Genomic DNA, 24777 nt, shown 5'->3' on the forward strand with positions numbered 1-24777 from the left:
GACTCAAAATAGAAAAGCTCGAGACTGCTCATTGGATCCAATGTCATCTTTTACTTTGATCCTTGATTCTTCCAAATAAATTGTGCCCTCAACTCATCAAAGGGAGTTGAATCTTTCTTAGAGTGGATGCTTGTTGCAAAGCTGCTCCATTCTGGTGGCAATGCATTTAATACATAGATGGTCATTTCTGAATCAGAAATTCTCTCCAAGCCCTTGCACGCGATCTCTTAATTGACAAATCTTCATTAGAAAGGATGCCATGTCCTCATCCTTTGACTTCATCATTCTATATAATTTATTCCTCAAAGACATCTTTTGTTCATTACAAAGTACAAATTTACTAGCTTGTCATACATAACCTTGGAAGTTTTCAAATTTGTAGCAAATGGAACGAGAGGATTCTTAATGGATTCAACGATGATCCTTTGTGCCCTTACTTCCCCTTTCTTGTACTTCGCTAATTTTTGAGAATGGCCTTTACTAGGTTTAGTAATTTCACCGGTAACATATTCCATTACTTCATATTTTGTAAGTGCCAGGTCAATCCTTCTCTTCCATGCTAGGTAATTTGATGCTCCAATGAGCTTATTTCTCTCCTTGTAGAAGGTACCAATATGACCTTTAGACTCAGAGATAGAGTAATAATATGATACTTGATGATCAAGATTCTCCTCTTCATGCCTTCAAGATCTTTAAAGAAACTTCAGCAATATCCTTGAAAAATGTTTCCTAGGATTCCTCCAACAACAACTTTCAAGACTAAAGAATGATACCAAGATCCTTTTGATGCTTCTTTCAAAGATGCCTTTCAATAGATCTCCTTTTCTCAAGAGACAACCTTTCTTGTAGTCTTCTTCTCATGCCTACCTTGATGAGAACTTGATGTAGTCTTGATCTTCTTCAATGTAGAAAGCCTCCTTCTAGATTAGTAGGTCTTATATTTCCTTTCCTCCACAAGTGATTCCCCTTGACAAGCAAATCCTCTTTGTGTCCACAAGATTATCCTTCCAACTGCCTTCTTGTTTACCCTAGCTTTGAAACCATGTTGGAAAATTCACAGTGGCAGCTTATTACTTCAATTTTCCTTAACCTTAATATTTTCTTATGAACTTAGTTATTCTTCTTAGGTTCTTTAGTTAGATCTTTTCATGAAACAAATATCAAGAACAAAACAATAACAATAAGGGACACAAAAATTCGGATCTCAGCCATGGAAAAACCCCTCCAAGGGGAAAACCTGGAAAACTTCTCTCTTCTTATAGAATTTGCTTCAAATGAGAAACAAAGACCAAAGTCCTAGATCAAGTCCTCTTCCAAGTACCAAGTCAACCCTTCCAACAAGTCCTGCCTTGATCTTGCACCAACTAGCTTCAAAATAGTAACTTCAACCTGCTAGCTTCAATACTGCAACTCTTCTACAACTTCGATGCTACAATAGCTGCACAAAAACCCTAAGACATCTCTTCCTGCAATCCTCCTTTGACCAAAACTAGTCTTCCCAAGGTCAACAAGGCCCAAACAGAATGTTCGCTCTTCCTGCAACCTAATGTTGCACCTGCAACTCAAATTTGCAATTTCGGCCCCCCTTCTAGGAAGCTGCAGAAACCCTACATTTCGCACGTGTGAGAGAGATGGAGCCCAAAAACAGAAATTGCGCTTCTTGGATTCTTCTTTCCTTCTAGACCTTCACTCTTTCTTTTCCATCTTCCCAACTACAGATCAAATTATTCCTTGAGAGATCAAACTTCTTGGTGAGTGAGACACAAATGAGGTTGAATTGCTACCTTATATAGCCTTTCCAAGGGGTCGAATTCCCTCTTATAGGTCAACTTGAAGTTGCTAGGGCCGACTTATAATTTTTGAGTTTCCACGACTTTCTAGGCTCAAAATATTTTTTTTTTCCAATTAAATTTTACCTAGAGGGGTCTTATAAACATGATGTTGATTCCTTTGACTCATGACAATAAATCCTAAGACATAACAAATCCTAGAAGCATGAAGAAATGCTTTTACCTACACGACCATCAATAAGAAGCATGAAACCCATGCTTTTAATAATAATAACTTTTTCTTTCTTCTTTTATTTGTTACATAGGATACATATTGAAATGAGTACAACAACAATTATGAAGACCGAAACTAGTTACATTTTCAATAAGGCACTTAGAAGTAACTACAGCTAACAATAAATGTGTGGGTGCAATGGCACTACCAAGATTTGTCGTTGAAATTGTTTCCACCTGCAAGTTTGCTTAGAAGATAATTGAAAGTGGAATGTGTTTCTTAATTAGTCAAAGGGAGAGGATGAGGATCAAACCCTCACTAATACACCAATATATCTAATGACGATACATATAGAAGCAACAATTGTGCTATTTTATTATTCAAACATATATTTCAGCGCAATTGTTGCTTCTATATGTATTGTCATTAGGTACATCAATTTATCAGCGATGGTTTGATCCTCATCCTCTCCCTCTAACTGACCAGAAAATGCTTGCCACTTTCAATTATCTCTTGAGCGAAGTTGCAACCGACAAACATTTCGCCGACAAATTCTAGGAGTGCCATCGCAACCACGTGTTTATTGTTACCAATAGTTACTTCCAAGTGCCTAACTTGTATGATTGTAATAACTTCTAATCTATCTTAGCTGCAACTTTAATGTTAAATAGCCAAAAACCAAGGTGGTCAAAACCCCAGATAACCAAATAAACTCTAAACTTTTCTTTTGATGTGGCTAAAAATCCAATATGTGTTGAAATATGTAACTAGGTTCGGTCTTCATAATGGCATATGTAATCATGATATTATGTATTTAATGAAAAGAGAAAAATAAATTTCTTATTATTCTTGAGGCATGGGTTTCATGCTCAAGAGAAATTTATTTTTAGGTCAAGCACCCATTGAGTGCTTCCAGGTTTGTCATAAACTCAATTGAGTCACTGTCATGTACTGAAGACCCAATTGGGCATGTTACATATTGTAAAGAAAATTTATTTGAGTGAAAATAGAATAAATAGACCCTCCAAGGCCTCGTCATGGCACAAAGATCAAGTCGGCCTACATGAAGGGACAAGTTAGCCTAAAGAAAGCAATTTGTACCCCTCACAAGCCTATAAATAAGAAGGAACTTGACCTCATTGTGACTCACTCAAGCAAATTTGATCTTCTCAAGATAGAAGCTGGAAGAAGGACGAAAAGGAAGGAGAAGAACTAGATCGAAGTTTTTGGGCCTCTCTCTCTCCCTCTCGCGCGTAAGGGTTTCTACATTTGATGGGCAAAAGAATTTACTAGGCAGAAGAATTTGCAAAACAGAAGAATCTGCTGGGCAGGTCGAAGCTGCAGAAGAGTTTGATGGGCATATCGAAGTTGCAGAAGAATGTGTTGGGCAGGTTGAAGTTCCAAAAGAATCTGTTGGGCAAGTCAAAATTGCATAAGTTGCTGGAATCAAGGTTTGACTTGGTCTTGGAGGGTCTTCGTCAAGGGTCATAGGTCTTGGAATTCGTTAACTGAAGTTCTATAAGAAGAGAAGAATTATTGTGGGTTTTCCTCTCAATTGGAGAGGTTTTGGCCTTGGTTGATCGCCTACATCTTGTGTCCAATTGTCTCGTTCATTTTATTGTATGGTAGTTGTTTGATGATAAAGAACACTAATAATAATCAAGTGTAAGAAGAAGCTAATCAAGTTCGGTAAAAATACATCACAAGCAGTTATCAAAGTAAGAGAAATCACCTAATCTAGCTGCCCTAGATTTCTCAACAATATGGCCAATGACTAGGATCAAAAAACAAAGTTTTGATAAGAGTGTGGATAAAAGCCTATATGATCAATGGCTATGATTAGAAAATCAGGCTCTAAAACCAAATGTTATAATAAAATATCCAAAACACTTGGCATGTGAAAATATCCATTAGGATAAATATGTATAATTTATAAACATATGACTATGAATGATATGATGAGATAGTACAATGGTCTCCATATATATATATATCTAAGTGGAGTGCTCTTGATTAATAGTCATGTCCTTTGAGACATGTCCTTTCGTAATTATTAATTATACTTATTAATTATTATTCTTATTCTTATTATTTATTATTTATATTATTTTTAATATATTTATATTCATAACAATGTTTATCATTTTCTTAATGTGTATCATTTTCTTAAAAAACAAATAAAAAGCATAAGTCGGAAAATTCACCATATAATCCTTACATCAAATTGCAGATTTGCCCTTTCATTTGCAGCAACAACCTTTTCTGAAACCTGAATTCACCAAAGAGACACCAAAATCCTTTGGGGTAATAAATGAATTTACAAACCTAAAAAATGCACCTTTGAACAGAAAATGTGCAAAATGGGCTTTCTAAATAAAAGAAACATATCAGTATAATTTAGATTCAGAACTATATCCACGGAGTATTATTTAGTAGAGCAGAATATTGAAAAAGACTCGTGTAGAAATAAGAAACCAGAAGGAGGCATAGCATAACACCTTCTCTCTCAAAAGGTTGACGACAGGTTCTCCATGTTCTGCCCAATACGATGCCACAAGTGCCTAACTCAAAAATGTAACTTCTTTTAGCAGAAACCACTTAAAGAAAACCCATCTCAATCAGGCTGTCTTTTAGCTTCCTGAGAATACTTTTAGACCAATATGTTTACTCTTACCTTGAACTTATGTAAATGAACTACGATCCAAGGTGGTAGCAAAGCTCGATATGCCTGCTCAAAAAAACATAGAATGGAGAATTAATCCAGAGTGAATACTAAAAGCAAATCAACATTTGACAATAAGATTTTGTATTTGTTCTCAAAAGATTTTTTTTTTATCCAAGATAACAAAAAAAAAAACAGTAAAAATCAAACACTTAATTAAGATAATTGTAAGATGATCATAGGAGTGCTTGTGCAAAACGTTGCTATACCCTCCATGAATAAGTTCCACTATATGCTGAAGCACCTTTCATAAATGGATGGAACATATCTACTTGAAAACGAAAATATAAACAAAGTACTCCAATAATGCATAATAAGGCATCCACACTGACATGACATTTCAAGATTATGTAAGAACGTGTTACCACACAAACCAACTCTTAAGCTAATAATAGACAGAAACTCAGTCGGTCAATTATCTAACAAATCTGTGTATGCTGCTCTGATCACAGTGCATGATTGACCCTATTTGGCATGCAATTAGTGTATCGCTTAAAGTAAATTTCCCTTTATTCCATCCTTCTGCCATCCATATTTAACTCTTCTCAGGAGTACAAGTCAGTATTAACCAGATTCTTCCTGCACTTGTTTATCTCATCAACTTGTCTGCAGAAAGGCATGTTCAACGACCCTAACTGAAGACTAGTTTGAGCATCCCCAATTCCTGACTAGACATTTCAATCTAATTGTAATGACTTGAGAATACACACAAGCTATTTACATATTACTAAGAAAAAATAGACCTTTCTAACAAATAACACTTGCCCCCAGTCCAAATAAAATGCAAAACATAAACTGATTCATATAAGAAGATAATTGTTTAGATTCTCTTCCGGATCCATCGTATAAGGATTCTTTTCCATCGACGTTTCGAACCAGCAATGATGGTTCATCTTCAGGATGTGAGAAATTATTGAAAGACTGGTCTTATTTTTTCTACATATATAGAGATGCTTAGCCGACAGATAATTTAATAATAATTATTATTTATATATTTAATTAATTTTTCTTCATTATATTTGTTTTCAGTTTTATTTATTTATTTATTTATTTTATTTTTATTTTTTTTAATATTAATTGTTATTTATTTTAATTAGTTTTAATTTTAGTTATTATAATTATTAATTTTAATTTTGATTTGTCAGGCCAGGGTAACTCCAGGATGAGCGGGAGAAAAGAACTGATGTATTATTCATTAGCTAACTATTTATTTATATACATTCATATGACGGATCAGTTCATCTTCTAGATGACTGTCCAGTTCACCCATCCGTTTCGGATTAGGTGTCAACATTCCCCCCCTTAATCTGAAGGGATGTTGGTGAGTCCAAGCATCGTTCTGAATCTTTCAAGCTTTTCTCTTCCAAGCGCTTTGGTGAAGATGTTTGCAATTTGCTCGCTTGTGGAACAATGACGGAGATGGATTGTTTTGGCCTCAACATGATGTCGGATCAGATGATATTTAGTATTGATGTGCTTAGTACGATCATGGAACTTTGGGTTCTTGGCCAACTTTATTGCAGATGTGTTATCAATCATGAGTGGAGTTGATTGTATTTGTTTTACTTGCAAATCTTCGAGAATTTTCCTGAGCCACACAATTTCTTTCGTTGCTTCAGTTGCTGCCACATATTCTGCTTCTGTTGTGGAATCTGCTGGTACTGATTGTTTGCGTGATCTCCAGGAGACAGCTCCTGATCCAAGACTCATAGCATATCCCGAAGTAGATACCCCAGTTTTTTTGTCTCCATCGAAGTCTGAATCAGAGTATCCAATCAAGTTGAAGTCGTCCACCTGTGTATACTTGATTCCAAGGTCTTGAGTTCCCTTCAAGTACCTTAGAACTCTTTTTGCAGCAGACCAATGTCCCTCACAAGGCTTTTGCATGAACCTGGAGAGGATTCCAACAGCAAATGAAATGTCTGGTCTGGTAGTAGTGAGGTAGATGAGACTTCCTACAAGCTGTCTATACTTTGTTGCATCCTCAAATTCCTTTCCTTCAATAGATGTGAGCTTCAAGTTTTGTTCCATTGGAGTACAAAGGGGATTGCACTCTGTCATGCCAAATCTGTTTAACAAATCTCCAATGTATTTCTTTTGAGAAAGAAATATGGACTTTGGATGTTGGGTTACTTCAATGCCAAGATAGTAATGAACATAGCCCAAATCAGTCATTTCAAATTTTTTTCCTAATTCTTTCTTTGTGGATGCAATATAGCTTTCATTGTTCCCTGTCATTAAAAGATCATCTACATATACCACAAGATATACAACTGTTTTGCCAACTTTCTTGACAAATAAAGTTGCATCATCAAGATCAAAATGTTTGAAGTTGAGTTTCAGAAGATGCTCAGTTAGTTTTTCATACCAGGCTCGTGGTGCTTGTTTGAGGCCATACAAGGACTTTACAAGTTTGCATACTTTGTGTTCATGTCCTTTCACAGCAAATCCTTCAGGCTGGGACATAAAAACATTCTCTTTTAGATCTCCATTCAAGAATGCAGTTTTTACATCCATTTGATGGACTTTCCAACCGTTCTGAGCAGCTAGTGCAAAGAGTGTCCGGATGGTGGCCCATTTTGCTGTGGGAGCAAAAGTTTCCTCATAATCGACCCCTTCCTTCTGTGCAAAACCTTTTGCCACAAGCCTAGCTTTGTGCTTGTCAAGTGAGCCATCAGCTTTGTACTTGTTCTTGTAGACCCACTTGCAGCCAATTGGTTTGGTTCCAAATGGAGGATCAACCAGCTTCCAAGTGCCGTTCTTTATGAGGGCATCATACTCCTTCTGCATCGCTTCTTTCCATTCATCATGAGAAGCAGCTTCTTTGAAGGAAGTTGGTTCAAAATCTGTAGACAAGTTCAATTCACAATCATAAGTAACATCCATATCAACAGGTGAATTAGAGTTATCTACATCACCTCCATCTTGTCGGTTTGTATTTCTGGTTCCTGTTTTTCCAATTTCATCAGGATGAACACTTTCAAGTGTCTTTGTCAGCCACTTTGGGGGACCTTTTTGAGATGGTCCAGGCTGTTCTGTTGATTGAGCTGGGACTGAATCAAGATTAAGTCTCCCAATTCTATCAATTACATCACTTAAAGCATCATCCGTTGTTGGAGTGTCATGCAGGGGAGATTGTTCTTCAGAAGGAGATTCCACATGTTGATCTAATATAGGAATCCCCCCTTCAAGATGTGGAATCTGATTATCAAACTCTTGGAATGATTTCGGTTTTGTGAATCTATCCAAGCGATCAAGTTGGCGCTCAACAACACTGTCAGATTTGGATGATTCAAGAAAAATGACATCTCTAGATAAAACAAACTTTTTATTTACTTCATCATAGAGGCGGTATGCTTTAGATGTGTTTGAATACCCCAGGAAGATACACTTACGACTTCTAGCACCAAGTTTGTTTCTATGTACCTTTGGTATTAAAGCATAACAGGTGGAACCAAATATCCTGAGATGTTTTACCGAAGGAACATGTCCATACCACAATTCATAAGGAGTCTTGTTTCTTATAGCATTAGATGGACATCTATTCTTTATATATGCAGCACATAGAACAGCATCAGCCCAAAACATTGTCTTTACATTTTTGAAGAAAAGCATAGATCGTACCATATTCAAAATTGTTCTGTTCATTCTTTCAGCTACACCATTCTGTTGAGGATTATAAGGCACAGTTGTTTGATGTTTAATCCCATGTTGGCGAAGATAGTGTTCAAATTCATTTGATGTATATTCTTTTCCATTATCAGTGCGAATAGACCCAATATGAGATTGTGCATCATTTTCAATCCACTTATGAAAATTCTTGAATGTTTGAAAAGCATCAGATTTGTTCTTCAATAAATAAACCCAACACATTCTGGTGTAATCATCAATAAATGTCATGATATATTTATTTCCATTTGCAGAAGGAACATGCATTGGACCACATAAATCTGAATGAATAAGTTCAAGCTTCCTATGTGCTCTTGAATGTGAATCATGAAAAGACTGTTTGCTATGCTTTCCTAGAATGCAAGCATCACATTGTTTATGTTTTCTAGGAATTGTAGGCAAACCAGCAACACCATTTTTCTTCAACAAGCGGAGATAATCATAGTTTAAATGTCCAAATCTAGCATGCCATAATAAACTTGATGGAAGTGCACCTTCTTCATGATGAGAAATATATGAGAAATGTTGTGCATGAGCAGAGGTTCCTTGCAGTTTAAGAAGTCTTTCTTCTTCTATACCCCTCATGACAAGTGAGTGGTCAGATGCCTTTCTTACCTCAAGCTTGCCATCAAACATGTGAATGGAGTGACCTTGCTGGCGGATGTGGACCAGGGACAGCAAGTTTCTCTTGAGCTGTGGGAGATATAGAACATGATCCAGAAGAAAGTCTGGAAGACCAGGCAGTTTAAGCCTGATTGTGCCAAGCCCTGATGGCTTGATTTTTGACTGATCTGCAAAGTATACTGCTCCATCAACATTGTTAGTGAAATCTTCAAAGAAATCTTTCCTATGAGTCATATGACAGGTTGCTCCTGAATCAAGCAACCAGTCATTTTTCGAAGAAGCAAGTGAAGCATTAAACAAATCTTCATTTACTCCAATGTTACATTGTGCCTCAATATAGTGAGCGGATTCAGGTGCTTTACCTTTGTCTATGTCATCAGTTTTACCTTTCTGCTGATTTCTTATCTGCTCAACTTTGTCCCATGGTAGCTTGCATGTAGAAGCATCATGTGATCCATTTCGTTTGCAGCGAATGCAATGCAGATCTGCCTTTTCTGCTTGAGAATGTCTGCCCCCCCTGCCTCTGAAGTATCTTCCTCTTCCTCTTCGTCCACCTCTTCCTCTTGTAGAATCTTGAGCAGGATGCTTTTCTTTGTGAGCAAGGCAAACAGTGTCTTCAGAAGATTCAGGGACTGTTTTCTTTCCAAAGGCTTTCTCTCTTTCAGCAAACTTTTTCACAAGAGAGTCAAAGGTTATATCTTTAAGATTTCCATTTGCTTGTAAAGACTCAAGATAATTGGAGTAGGTAGGATAGAGTGCTTTGAGAAAGGCAATAAGAGAGATATCCAGCTCAACCTTAGTGGATTTAATATCATGCATTATAGACTTTATTTCAGATGCAAGAGCAAGAGGATCATTATTTTTCAGTTCAAGAGTGAAGAGTTTAATCATGAGCTGAACAACTTCAAGTGCAGAATGTGTATCATAGAGTTCTTTCAGCTTTTGTAGAGTTTCAAAGGCAGTGGAATAGGATGAAATATGACGACTTACTTCTTCATTTACAGATGCTGCGATCAATGCATAGGCTTTGCTGTTCTTGTTTTCCCAAATGGCAAGTTCTTTATCTGATGTAGGCTGCACAGGGTCTTTGTCTTCTTCTCCGACACACACTCCTTTCCACAACTCATTGTAGATGAGGGTGTGTTTTACCATCCGGGACCATTCAGAATAGTTCTCCTTGCCAGTGAGACCTATTCCTACCATAGAAATGATTGAATGCATTCTGTAAAAAATATCTCTGCTAAAAAAACTTCTGTTGATAGAAAAAAATTTCTGCTGAGAAAAAAAACTTTATGTCACAGCCTTATGCACTTTATTTTCTTCTAACATTTGCATCAACATTCCTTATATCAGCATTTCTTATATCAGTAATATTACTATGTTTTGAGAGAAGAAAAAAAAATCTCAAGGATCACTTCAATATATATCACTATATCATGCAATACTACACATGCTTTGATACTCTGACTGATATAAACACTCTGATCGATATATAAACACTCTGACTGCTTTTGAAAACTGCTTACCATACAATACTCAAACTGCCATCACAAATACATATCGACAGCACAAAACTGATTACCATACAATACTCAAACCCTGGTCAATATAACCACAGCGTTAATGCACATATACCGCCCAGCGTTGGTGTCCTTTTTTTCAAAACTGTATTTATAATGGCTTACAAATTCATATCCATACGCAATTACATCATCGTCTCAGGGGAAAACCCGCACGAAAATTGAAGGCAAAGCCAATGTATGAAGCACAACACAGAGGTATTGAGATGGATTCGAACACCGCAACCTACACTTCTGCGTTAGAGGCCTTACAATTTCAACAGACTTGTCCCTAAGGCATTGGTCCCCATACTGCACACTGTCCTTTCATTTTTAATGATGGTAAACTTACCTGCAGGCAACAACTCGTTTTTTTTACACGCCACTCAGTAAACAAGTAACGAAACAAAGTTTCCCCTTGAAGTTGACTTCAAAATTAGTTAATCTGGCTGTCAAATATCTCTTCATTGTTTACCATTCAAACTGTATTGATTCTATAATACTCCAATATGGTTTAATCAAGCATTGCATATAGAATCTAGATACTCCTTCTGAGGCTTCTAAGGCGCAGAGAAAAATCCGTACCTTCGTATTTCTAATTTCCTATACATGCAAAAGGGTTGATGCCTGTGGTATTCGAGTGTGTGTATATAGGCATTGCAACTATTTAATTACGATACGATTTACGTTCATGATGGAAGCCTCTGAGACAACTGGTAACGAACACTTCATCGTTTCGAGTCAAGACCGGAAATTTACGCCCATAAAAAATAGCTCACACAGAACCTGGTATGGGATTTATGGCGAACGCCTTCAATATTCGAACACAATTGACGCAAAATGCACACTGCAGTCTCACTGTTCAACATAGCACGTCCAAGTTTCGACCAAGCTCAATCTCTGGGCAGCGACAGAGGCAAAGAACGTTTCAGGCAGATGCGTTGGCATAAATGAATGCGCAGAGAGACAGAGGACAATTCAGGCAGATGCGTTGGCATATGGACAGATATGTCAGATCAGAGGCAGCGCAGAGAGGGGCAGCGAATTCAGGCAAACGTTTTATAAAAAAATTCGCAGTCTCCAGGACAGAGGCACGCAGAGAAAACGGATGCGCAGTCTCTCAGGACAGAGGTTTCATGAGGCAGCAGAAACCTGGCAGAGGCAGGAGTTATTTCTGGGACCTGTGCTCTGATACCATGTCAGGCCAGGGTAACTCCAGGATGAGCGGGAGAAAAGAACTGATGTATTATTCATTAGCTAACTATTTATTTATATACATTCATATGACGGATCAGTTCATCTTCTAGATGATTGTCCAGTTCACAAATCCGTTTCAGATTAGGTGTCAACATTATATAATTATTTTAGTTATTAATTTTTAAATTGTTATAATTATATAGATTTCATAATTGTTTTTTGCAAATTTTAATTATTTGTTTATTTTAATTGCTATTTTAATTAATTATAATTGTATTGATTGTATTTATTTTGATTATTTCTTTATTTTAACTATTATTCTCATTAATTATTAATTTTTAATTGTTAATTGTTATAATTATATTGGTTCTAGTTTAATTTATTAATTGTAATTTTAGTTTTAATTATTATTATTGATTGAAATTTAATTTTAATTATTCTTTATTTTAATTATAGTTATTCCTTATTTTAATCTTTAACTATTTCTTATTTTAATTATAATTATTTTTAATTATTAATTGTAATTAAATTTTAATTATTCCTTATTTTAATTATAATTATTTCTTATTTTAATTGTAATTCTTTTAATTAATAATCTTAATATTGATTGTTATTTATTTTAATTGATTTTAATTTCAGTTATTATAATTATTTTAATTATTAATTATTAATTATTATAATTATAATTATTATTTATTTATTTATTTATCATAATTTTTTTTTCATAATTGTTTTATGCAATTTTTAGTTATTCGTTTATTTTAATTGCTATTTTAATTAATTATAATTGTATTGATTGTATTTATATTGATTATTTATTTATTTTAATTATTATTCTAATTAATTTTTAATTTTTAATTGTTATAATTATATAGGTTCTAGTTTATTTATTAATTGTAATTTTAGTTTTCATTATTATTATTATTAATTCTGATATGGAGGATTTTGGTTAGGGGTAGATTTGGATGATTGGATTGGAACCCAGTTTTTGCTTATGGTCCATCCATCGTCTCTGTTAAGGTTATTGGGGTGTTTGCTAATTTCTATGGCTTCCCTAAATTTCCTTATGAAGTAGTGATCACTCCTGGCTAAGATTCGGGTGTCCTCTATACATATTAGGTGCTTAGTTTTATTAGAATGTTCAGCTAGGGCTGAGGATTTGAATCGGTTGTGTTTAATGTCTGCTGAGTGTTCCTGGATCCTTGTGTTAAATGATCTTCCTGTCTCACCTACATAGGGTTTGCCGCAAGAGCAGGGAATTAAGTAGACACCTTTATGGCATTTAGGGTCAATTTTTTCTTTTACAGGATTAAGGTAGCTCTGAGGGTTTATTATGATTATGAAGTAGCAAAATCTAAATACATCACTGAATACATCATAGGGTTATTCAGTTACAGAGAGAAATACTGACAAAAGTTTTGTGAGTTTACCTCACACAATCACTGAAAAAAAGACTTGGTTGTTTCGGCTGCTGGATGACATGCCCCTGGCAGGCACTGCGCTGCCTCTATGTTCTCCCAGCGTCAACCCTTTCAGGCACTGCGTCACCTAGCTAGGGAATCGATCAGTAGCCAAGATTCATTGCTCTCAGCCTCTTGGTCTCACACACCGACTTTCGACTACTAAATCTGGCCCTTTGCTCTAACTTTCAACTTTCTCTCTCTCCCTCTACGCTTCTGCATGGCCCTTCTGGCCCTATGTCAGCCTTTGCATCAAGGCTTATGGATCACTCACTGCCTCTCTCCATTGATGTATCTTTGGCAGAGAATATCTCTCTTCGGAAGCTGCTATCCCTGTGAGAATTTTTGAATCTACACAGTAGAAATCCTACTGCAATCACTGGTTTATCATCTCCTACTTGTTCTTTACATTCAACACTTTATTTAAGTATTTAAACATCGATGAAAACCTATGTTGCACGAGTTTTTGGAACGTTGGGAACTTGGGTACGGGTGTCCGGAACGGCTAGAGGTTTCCCCAAAATTTCCAGGAAACGGCTAATTGGGAGCGGTAATATTATATAATAAAATATATATATATATATATTTTTTTAATTATATAATTTATATAATAATCAAAATATTTCAAATATTAAAATAAATTTAAAATTTTAATTCATTATATGAATATCAAATTCGAAAATGTAAATGATTCAAAAGACTTGAATTTAAGAAACATAGTGAAAATCAAAGAACTCATCATATTAATATTCATATTGCTAGCATGCCCAATGTAGTACATAGTAAAACAAAAATGACAAATGCCCAAAGTGGCAAAGTAATACATGGTCCAAAAATGCTCAAAGGCCAAAACATAACATTAAAGACTAAAGTTGAAGATGATCATAAAGTGCAATCTTCAACATCAAGACTATCCATATAACCTTGAGCCTCGCTAGGCACTCCAATTTCATCATCACCATCATCAATATCAAGATCACCTGCAATGCTACCCAAAGGTATGCCAACTAAACCTGCATCTGGTGAAGGATTATCCTCATCATCATCAATCTGAGAAGCCTCCTCAGCATCAACATCCCTAAACCAATTTCTCTGCTCTCTTAGAGGTAAGCCTATTCCTCTTAATAGAGTGAATGAAACTATAAGTAGACCAATTCCTTTCAGCTACCGATTAACTAGAAACCTGAGATAGCAAGCGTGAGGCAAGATTTCAAAGATCTTGGGCTTTCCCCCCATACATTCTCCACCATCCAATGGGATTCCTTTGTGCATAAATGATGATGTCCACACTTGCATCTTGAGAGAATTTGGAAGGGTTTAAGGTAGCAAAATCAATAAATTGTTCCCAGATTACAGTTGCTTCATTAGGTGTATAGATTTTGCATATGGCATCAAGAAAGCCTTGTTTTACTTCTTCATCATCAATGGGTAGAACTATGTTTGGTCTCTCCATATATCACTTTGGATTAAGGGCATAAGCAACCATGTGAAGAGAGGTATTGACTTTGATCCATCTCTTCCCTATTATCTTATGAATTTCATTGACGAACTCCAAAGAGGGGTTTCTATCCCGAATGATGTGCCTTATCTTGCCTACCACGCTATCAATACATTCATAAACTTCTCCAAGGGTGGGGGAATCAGAATCTACATACCTAATCAACTCCACAATTGGCGCTGTGAAAGAAACACCATATTTACAATCAGACCACCAATCATCATTGAGAGGCTGCTCTCTTATCTTCTTTGCCTGCATTGATTTAGATTCAGACCATGCATTCCACTCTTGGGAAACAACAGTGGCTTGTAAGGATGCATGCACCTCAACCATACATTGAAGAAGAATGAAGTATGTAGCATATCTTGTTTCTGCAGGTTTCAAAAACCTCTTCCTTGAGTACATCTTATAGATTGCTAAAGAGCCATGGTGGTTGCAAATGTACATTTGTGCATCTCTTGCATCTAAAATTAGTTTTGCAATCCAAGATATTTTGCCAATGTCTTTGAGGACATTATTCAAGGCATGTAAACAACAAGGAGTCCAAAAGATATGCCTAGATCAACTTTGAACCATCAAACCCGTTGCTTTGCAAACAGGCGTTGCATCTGTGATTACATGTACTACATTTGAAGGACCAAGCTCATCAATTGCTTCTTTCAATACTTCAAACATGAAGGTAGCATTTTTTAGTTCCCTAATACAATCAACTACTCTTAAAAAACAGGGCCCAGCTGGAGATGTAACAATAATATTCAACAATGGCCTTTGTTGAATGTTTGTCCAACCATCCATAACTATTGAACATCCTGAATAAATCCAAGATTGTTTAAGGGGGGCCATAAGCCCCTGCATTCTTGTCACCCCTTTATCTAACAATGATGCCCTCATTTTGTTGTAATTTGGAGGCGCATATCCTGGCCCAGCAGCTATGATTTTTCGCACCATTTCTTTGTAATATGGAGAACAGGTAGCATTAAATGAAATTCCATTTGCCATTAAAAAATCGGCAATAGCATCATCAGCCTCATCCCTATGTATTACATTGTACATTTTAGAAATTTGTTCCTAAGCAAAACTAGCAGGCCTCTTACTCCTCTCAGAAGTAGACCCCCCACAGACTTAAATTGGTTTGATGCATTTTGATTAACTGAATCTTCCATATCATGGGAAGAAGATCTAGGCACTTTAAAATTACAATCATTGTCCAAGTTCATTACATTGGATCTTAGGGAAGCCATATGAAGCTTTGTCAACTCCATCCTTTTCAAAATAGTACATGTACAACCCTTTACACCATCACCAGATAGGGATAGAAGATGATGCCACACCCCAGTGTAGCTTTCTTTAAACACATGGTTACACAATGTGCACATCCATTCTTCACAACCACCACTATTCTTTTTCTTGTTTTTAGTAATTTTCTTCACATACGTTAACAAGGGTTTCTTGGGGTTTGTGCTATTTTGGACTTGACCACTTCGAATTGGAGGAAGAGAAGAATTTTCATATCCACTTGTTGGTATTGAACTACCACCCTCCATGATTTCCCTGATTAATACAAGAGACAGAAAAACACATTATAAACAAAATGTACAATGAGAAATCAAAAAATAACTTGTACTTACATACAAAAATACAAATGTACCTATCAAGTTCTGCCTATGAATCAAAATTTGAACCAACAATAAGGCTTAACAAAAAAACACACACTAAGGTTTACATATCTACCTATGTGGATAATAACTACTATCTATGTGGATAATACCAATAAAACAAAATAGAAAAACTTTGATGTTTTGCATTTAGTTATAAAAAAGAAGTGTTGACATAAAAAAATAATGAAATAAATTAGCATAAACTAATCTTTGCTCTTAACTTTTAAGTGGTTAAGGGCTTACACCCAAGTACTTTTTATTTCTTTCCATACTTACTAGGAACAACTATGTAAGTTAATTTTGCACCATTACTAATATATCTATGACAACATATCAATGAGATGAGAAGAAGTCCAAGACAATAGAAAAACAGATTGAGCATTTTTTTAGCAGATCTTCAATATGAGGTCCCATGAGTCACTGTGCCAAGGTTCTATATTGTCAATTTTTACTCCCATTTTCTTTTGCACATCACCAAAGGCCTTAGGGAATTGCAATTTGCAAATTTAATTGCTTCTTGTATTTTAATATTTAACTTAATTACATTGCAAACTATTTTGAAATTTGATGTATAGAAGCGAAATTGAAAATAAAAATGAAGTTAAATACTTGAATTTTCTTTATTATTAAAAATGTACCATCTAAATAAAAATAGCTATCCAAGTTAAAAATAAATAAATCAAATTGAAAATAAAAATGAGTTAAATACTTGAATTTTCTTTATTATTAAAAATCTACCATCTAAATAAAAATAGTTATCCAAGTTAAAAAGCCTCAAGGAATTTCAATTTGCAAATTTAATTGCTTCTTGTATTTTAATATTTAACTTAATAAGTTAATTACATTGCAGACTATTTTGCAATTTGATGTATAGAAGCGAAATTGAAAATAAAAATGAAGTTAAATACTTGAATTTTCTTTATTATTAAAAATGTACCATCTAAATAAAAATAAATATCCAAGTTAAAAATAAATAAATCAAATTAAAAATAAAAATGAGTTAAATACTTGAATTTTCTTTATTATTAAAAATCTACGATCTAAATAAAAATAGCTATCGAAGTTAAAAATAAATAAATCAAATTACCTGATAACATCAAAGTTGAGGTCATATCAAAGTTAGGGTTACAGCCATCTAATCTATAGAGATTAGAAATAGATGGGTTAACGCCGTATACTAGTGCATGATAGTCTTACCTGCATTTCAATATAAGCAGCTAGAATGCTTAACCAAAACCTATACAGAGCACTTTTATATGTAAAAGAACAGATTGGGGATATTATTCCACTTCTGCCTTCCAAACCTTTAAAAATGCTTGAGAAGAAATTTATCTAAAGGTTAAAGTTTCTGTCAAAAGATGAGTTAAGAAATTTACCACTATGTAAGTTAATTTTGCACCATTACTAATATTAAATATATGATTAATATCCAATCCCACTAAAACAAAAGTGTAAATTGGAGATTTGCAGATTCTTGATATGGATTTTTGTCATTGGCAATAAGGCCTTTGACCTCATTTTGAGTTCAACTCCTTTGACCTCATTTTGTTGTAATTTACAAAGAATAAGGCCTGGAATTTTCTAGAGTTGGTGTACAAGAGATTCGAAGATGAATCTGGAGAGAAATTTCTTAGAACCAATTGAAACAGAATTATATACTAATTCCAACCTTAGAACTCCAGACCTTTCTCCTCAATTCTTTTGGATATACTGTAAATTTTAGAACCTGGTAAGAGGCGGAGCGCTGAAATGTGTACTTTATTCAATTCTTAGTATGAAAGTATTCCATCAATATATATTTTGCGCTTCCCAATACTATACAACTATATTAATAACAAAATTTTAATTTGGACAATATAAACTATAAACAAAATATTTTATATGTTTATGTTGATGAACATATTATATATAACAATTAAAAATTTGTTAGGGTTAAAACATTTTATTTGTGTATTTTTTCTATGTTCATCATTAACTTGCCAAGAGAGAAACTCATCTTAATCTGAAATTTATAAAATGCAAATAAAAGTGTAGAGAATGACTAAATATCTTAAAACACTAAGCAAAAAAATATTACAATTTCAAAACAGTTAACATATTGAAAAATTTAATCCCTCTTGTTGACCATTACGTGTCAACGACCCACAGCAATACACCCCTTTTTTTTCGCAAAAGGGATAGTGCCTGATCGATGTGTTCGTGCCGTCCAGCTATCATCATCAGCTTGATCATCATCTTATAATGTAAACCCAATCTGCATGTGTATAATGTAAATAATCTCAGCAGATCCGTGTCGTGTATGTAATTACCTAGGTAAACCTACTTTTCTGGTGACGATCTACATTCTGGGAGGTTTTTTGTCTCACTGATCAATTCTCAAATGGTCGGCAGAGTTTTCCTTCAACCTTACCCAAAAGCCGGAATGGATTTTGTCACTGGGATCTTAGGAGAGTCCTAGTGTTCTAGATCGAGTCTATGTAAAAGTGATTTGGGAATAATCCTAACTATTTGGTTAGGTTATTTTATTACAAATTGTTTGATCTGTTAGATTATATTTTGTGTCGCAGAACTGGGTAGTCTGTGAGGGTCTTTTGCAAATGGGTCTTCCCCCTTGAGATGTAAAAATGTAAAAATCATGATGTAAAGTGTCTTGAGGGTTAGAAAAACAATTTATCCCCTCATAGGTTAATTAATTAAATTTTATGGCCAAAATTAATTAAAATCCTAAGCCAAAAATTCAATTAATTCTAGGTCCTAGGTAAATTTAAATTCTCCGAAGGCAAAATTCGTTGGTCGTTAAAAATTAAATTTTAAGAGGTCCAGGGATTAAGGTAAATTGATTATTTTGCTAAATTTTAAGCCTTTGGTCCCTGGGGTTAAGTCAAAGTCAAAATTTTGAGGAAATTAATTCAAAAATTTAATTTTTGAATTAATAAAAATGCATTTAATTGAAAAATTTGAATTTCCTCAATAATTTAAAATTTCAACGGATGAGATTAAAAGAGATTTTGATCCTTATCAACAGTCGAGATTGCTTTCACAAGGATCACTCGAACTTGTCGTTGCAGGATTTATCTTTAAATAGGAGGTTGTTTGTCAATCAAATCATCCGATCTCTGGATTGTGTACTAAGCTCTCAAGCTCTCTTGTATACTTTTTTGAATTAATGCAAAAGACTTTGTGGTTTCAACGTGTTGTAGTGTTCTTCTTCACAAATTTATGGTAACATTGTTTTAATTTCTGCTTAATATTATGTGAAAACTATCAATCAATAGCTCTCTTAGAATAATCTGAATATAGGTATCTTATTCAATTTGTTGGATCTAGGGTAACATTTTTAATTTTGATTGAAGTAGCAGGTATCTCTATTTCTTCATAATTTAATTGTTGTTATATTTCTCTACTTGATTTGATGGTTGATCTAGTGTTTGCAGAAGATCTCTCAGGTTCTCATTAAGCATTTGGGGATAGCCTTCGGTTGGACCAGCAAACTCTCAACACATTTTCTAAAGAGCCTACTTCATATAAACCTCAGGATTTATCTAACGATAATCTTTTAAATATTTTGTGGAAATTTTGATAGATCTGGCTATTAAGAGCCTTAGATTATGAGATATGGGAGCAGAGTTGGACTCATACTCCTCAGATCTAATAGATATGTTATTTGATTGTATAGATCATGTTATGTTATATATATATATATATATATATATATATATATATATATATATATATAAAACGCTCTGGGATTCGCTCCCAAACCTGGAAGCTTCTGAAAATGTCACTCTCGCACCCATTTTCGCTCCCGCTCCCAGATAACACTGGCTGGAACGTTGCAGATTTAAGCCTGAACAGTTTCGGAAACCGTCCGAAGTTTCCTTTGTCGTTCCCACAGAAAACATAACGTTCCTGTGCAGCTCCAAAGTTCCAGGGAGTGTGGGAACCAACAGAACGAGTTTCCCAGCTCTCAGGAACGGTTCCCGTGCAACATAGATGAAAACACTATTGCAGACTACACATACATATAGATCATGAACTGAAATAAACGGAGACAATCACACAAGGGACACTGTTATTTTTAGACAACCGTCCCCAGAAAAATCCAATTCGAAAAAACCGGTGCATCATAAAGAGGGTTTGTATTATTAAGTAGATTTTTGAATACAACTAGGGTGCCAAATCTGGCTCACCCAACAGAGAATAACCATGGTAGAAGTACCTTTATCCAGAGATAGATATTTTGAAAATTCCAGCAACTAGATGATCAAACCCCACAGATGACAATTGTTGTTCCCATCGCTGGGCAGCGATCGCTGCTCCAAGCTCTACACTAGAACTGTGTCATCTCCTCTAGGAGTTGCATCACCCTCCCAATGAACCTCCCTTGCTCAGAAGTTGAACTGCTACTCTCTCTGCCCCACAGAAAACCCCAGCACTTCCTCTAAGGAACTGTGTCAGCCCCTCTAGCTTCTGCGTCACCCTCTCTGGAGCTGCGTTGTCTCTCCTGTTGCTGCTCTACCTCTCTGCTATGTATCCTCGGCCTTGGACTGAAGTCCCTTTGTCGAAATGTCGCTCTCACTGCAACTCAGATCACTTAGCTCGACTTTCTCAGCAAACCACGCCCCAGAAAAATCGAACTCTTTGATCTCTTGGTGTATCTCCAAATGACCCTCAAGCCTCCTCTTATACTTTTCCTATTGATGAATCAACAGTCATGATTTAATCTCTAATCAATGGCTAAGATTAAAACAAACTTGATGCTTGTCACTTAGAAGCGTCTCACGCATATTCTTATTAATAGACATTAATATTTTTATTCTCCTAAGTTTAGACTTAGGAACCCATTAAAAATATTAATTATTTTAATAACTTCTCATTTGGGTGGAATTTCTCCAAATGATTTCTGGGTTCTAGAGATCTCATGTATTCTAGCCCCTCCCCAATATTTCGAAGCTAGAGCACATCCGATACTACCCAAAATCAACGCTCCCTCTTAGCAAGGAATGTGCTCTAGTAACACTTCTCAACAAAAGTACTACACTGATCCATTGCATTGGTCCTTTGTGTTGTTGATGCTTGGCCTGATGCCCTTCATCCACTGCATTGTTGCTTCTTGTACTGTTGCCCATGACTCTGCCACTGCCACTGCTACATCTGTACTACAACTCCCTCTCAAAATGTTGCATCATGTCACCCATAACACAACCACTGCTAACTGCTGCACTACAACTCAGTTTTTGAGAAGTAAGAAACTGAAAACTCACCCAAACACTAACATACTGGTCAGTGTGGATGCCTCATGATGTTGAAGCTACCTCTACTGCTAATCTGTGTTGACCCTCTGTTGCCACTGCATTGCTGCAAACTGCTCTGTGCCTCTCACACTACTTCAACATCCATTGCGTTGTCTCAGACTTTAGCACTCTAGCTCTGCAACTGTTGCTCCATCACACCTCGCTCCAACTGACACCCGTCACTTTTCTACTGTTGTTAAGGGCTCTCGTAGTCGTATGTGATCCAAGAGTTTGGGCACCTCAAGGATCCTACCCGTCATGTAGTCCTTTCGACTACAACTCCATGTCGCCCCACCTCTTCTCCAAAGGTGTATGAGCACTCATGGCACAATCGTCATCCTCGCTTTCCTTGTCCGCTTTCGCTAGAGCAACCTTTAATTCAAAAGCTTCCCCCTTGCCCTTCTTCCGAGGGCACTGAGTGGCATAATGTCCCAGTTCCCGACAATTGAAGCATCTGACCTTGGTGATGTCCTTCTTCTTTCTCTTCTGTTGCACTTGTTGTCCCGATGATGCAAGAGTTGCATCCTCCTCCTCCTCCTCCTTGACCCGGGCTCCCTTGTTGCTACTCCTTGTCTTTGTCATCCTCCTAAGCTCTTCTTGTCGAAGAGTTGCCCACATCTCCTCCCAACTGGGGAGAGTCGCTCTACCCAAGATACTTTGGACAAAAGTCTCCCAGTCCTCAGTGACTGTATTTAGGGTAGTCCTGACCATGAACTCAAGATCTAGTGTAGACCCCACAAAAGTCAACTGGTCGTAAATCCCTTGCAACTTGAGAAGGAAGGGATCAATCTCTTCTCCCTTCTGCATCTAATACTGTATCAGCTGATTTTCTAATAGCATCTTTCGTTGGAGGGAAGATCCCTGGTACAAGGTGGTCAGCACCTCCCACATTTCCGTTGTTCTTTTCTTCTCAGCAATGTGTGGTACTACATGATCTTTGACCCCATCTAGGATCATGCACTTGGCCTTAGCCTGGGCCTCCTCGTACTTCTTCAAAGGATCAACGTCGACCGACTCAGCAACTACCTTCAAGGCATAGACCTTGATGCGATGTTTTTTTAGGATTGCCAGGATCATGGCCTTCCAGACGACAAAATTGGATGCTCCATCCAATTTGTCTTGATCCCTCAACCCATTCATTGCCATCTCTGCTCAAAAATAGGATTGGTTCTCTTCTCCCTCTCCTGCTATCAATCTAGCAAGACTTGGATCTGGATTTCTTTGGCGCTAGAAATCCTCTAAGGAACAAGCTCCTATAGACTCCCTTTGAGTCCTGATTTCCCTCATGGAAATCCTCCTACCAATATTCGAATGACTTCCTCTCCAATCCTCCTTTGCTGCTGCAACCCGGATCTAGATTTCTTTGGCTAGTAATTTGTCAAGGCAGTGATTCCCTCTACCTCGGCTCTGTCTCCACAGACACTATTCTGCACTGACAAAAATAGCGTCCCTTCAGCTTCTCAAATTGAATTTGCTATGCTTCTCCAGCCCCGACAATTGGCTGATTCGAATCTTTCAGGTTCTGCGCTGGCCTAGAGAGTTGACGCAATCACTGCATGGGCTCCTCTCTGGCTCTGTGTCACCCTCTGCAAGCTCGAAATGTTAACGCAGGCACTACGTGAGCCTCTGCGTCACCCCTTTGGCTCTACGTCATGCCTGCAACTGCTCCTCTGCCTTTGAAACAACGCTGTCACTCAGGACAATTGCTTCTCTGCAACAAATTCTCTGGGTCTCTCGGTTGGTATCTTCAGTCTCCTATGATCTGTAATGCTTCGATACCATCTGAGAATTTCTGAATCTACACATCAGAAATCCTACTGCAATCACTGGTTTATTTTCTCCTACTTGTTCTTTACATTCAACAAGTTATTTAAATATTTAAACAACGATGAAAACATTATTGCGGACTACACATACATACAGATCATGAACTGAAGTAAACTGAGACAATCACACAAGGGACACCGTTATTTTTGGACAATCGTCCCCAGAAAATCCCAATTCGGGAAAACTAGCGCAGCATATAGAGGGTTTGTATTATTAAGCAGATTTCTGAATACAACTACGGTGCCAAATCTGGCTCACCCAACAGAGAATAACCCTGGAAAAAGTACCTCTATCCAGAAACAGATATTTTGACAATTCCAACAACTGGATGATCAAACCCCACAAATGACAATTGTTGTTCCCAGTGTTGGGCAACGATCGCTGCTCCAAGCTCTGCACTGGAATTACGTCACCTCCTCTAGGAGCTATGTCACCCTCCCAGTGAGCCTCCCATGCTCAGAAGTCGATACACTGAATTGCTTCTCTCTCTACCCCACAGAAAACCCTAGCGCTGCCTCTAAAGAACTGCATCAACCCCTCTAGCTTTTGTGTCACCCTCTCTGGAGCTACACTGTCTCTCCTGTTGCTGCTCTACCTCTCTGATATGTATCCTCGGACTTGGACTGAAGTCCCTCTACCGAACTGCCCCTCTCATTGCAACTGAGATCACTTAGCCCAACTTTCTCAGCAAACCACGCCCCAGAAAAATTGAACTCTTTGATCTCTTGGTGTATCCCCAACTAACCCTCAAGCCTCCTCTTATACTTTCCTGTTGATGAGTCAACCGCCATGATCTAATCTCTAATCAACAGCCAAGATTAAAACAGACTTGATCCTCGTCACTTAGAAGTTTTTCACCCATATTCTAATACACATTAATATTTTTATTTTCCTAAGTTTAGACTTAGGAACCCATTAAAATATTAATTATTTTAATAACTTCTCATCCATGTGGAATTTCTCCAAACGATTTATGGGTTCTGGAGATCTCATGTATTCTAGCCCCTCCGGAGCTAGAGCACATTCGATACTACCCAAAATCAACAATCCCTGCCCCTCAACTACAAGAAATCTCCTCAATCAATTTCTCCTCCTGAGAACTTCTCACTTCAGAAAATCGATTTCTTGATCTCTCTGTGTGTTTTCCAAATGACCCTCAAACCCCTTCTTATATCTTCTAGTTGGACAACCAACGGCCTAGAATACATCTTAATCAAAGGCTCAAATCGTTTTGGCTTGATCAGTGGCTTGACTCCTAATTAGAT

At 36.5% G+C, this 24777-nt stretch overlaps 1 protein-coding gene across 10 annotated transcripts in view; it reads right to left on the reverse strand.

The window, feature by feature from the left end:
• Positions 1-24777, reverse strand: part of LOC149209028 (uncharacterized) — a 369369-nt gene that overhangs the window by 135209 nt on the left and 209383 nt on the right. For 9 of the 10 annotated variants that reach the window (XM_089396260.1, XM_089396263.1, XM_089396258.1 and 6 more), the window contains 3 exons: positions 4679-4732; positions 4503-4565; positions 4223-4273 (listed from right to left, as the gene is read on the reverse strand). In XM_089396260.1, coding sequence (XP_089252386.1) covers positions 4223-4273; positions 4503-4565; positions 4679-4732 — 168 coding nt within the window. The remainder of the gene's footprint in view (positions 1-4222; positions 4274-4502; positions 4566-4678; positions 4733-24777) is intronic. The other variant, XM_089396257.1, reaches the window with a different exon arrangement.

The sequence above is a fragment of the Pinus tabuliformis genome, chromosome 1_2 (genome assembly GCF_031772625.1).
Source record: "Pinus tabuliformis cultivar Carrire ecotype Pingquan chromosome 1_2, CPIR1, whole genome shotgun sequence".
Classification (NCBI taxonomy): Eukaryota; Viridiplantae; Streptophyta; class Pinopsida; order Pinales; family Pinaceae; genus Pinus; species Pinus tabuliformis.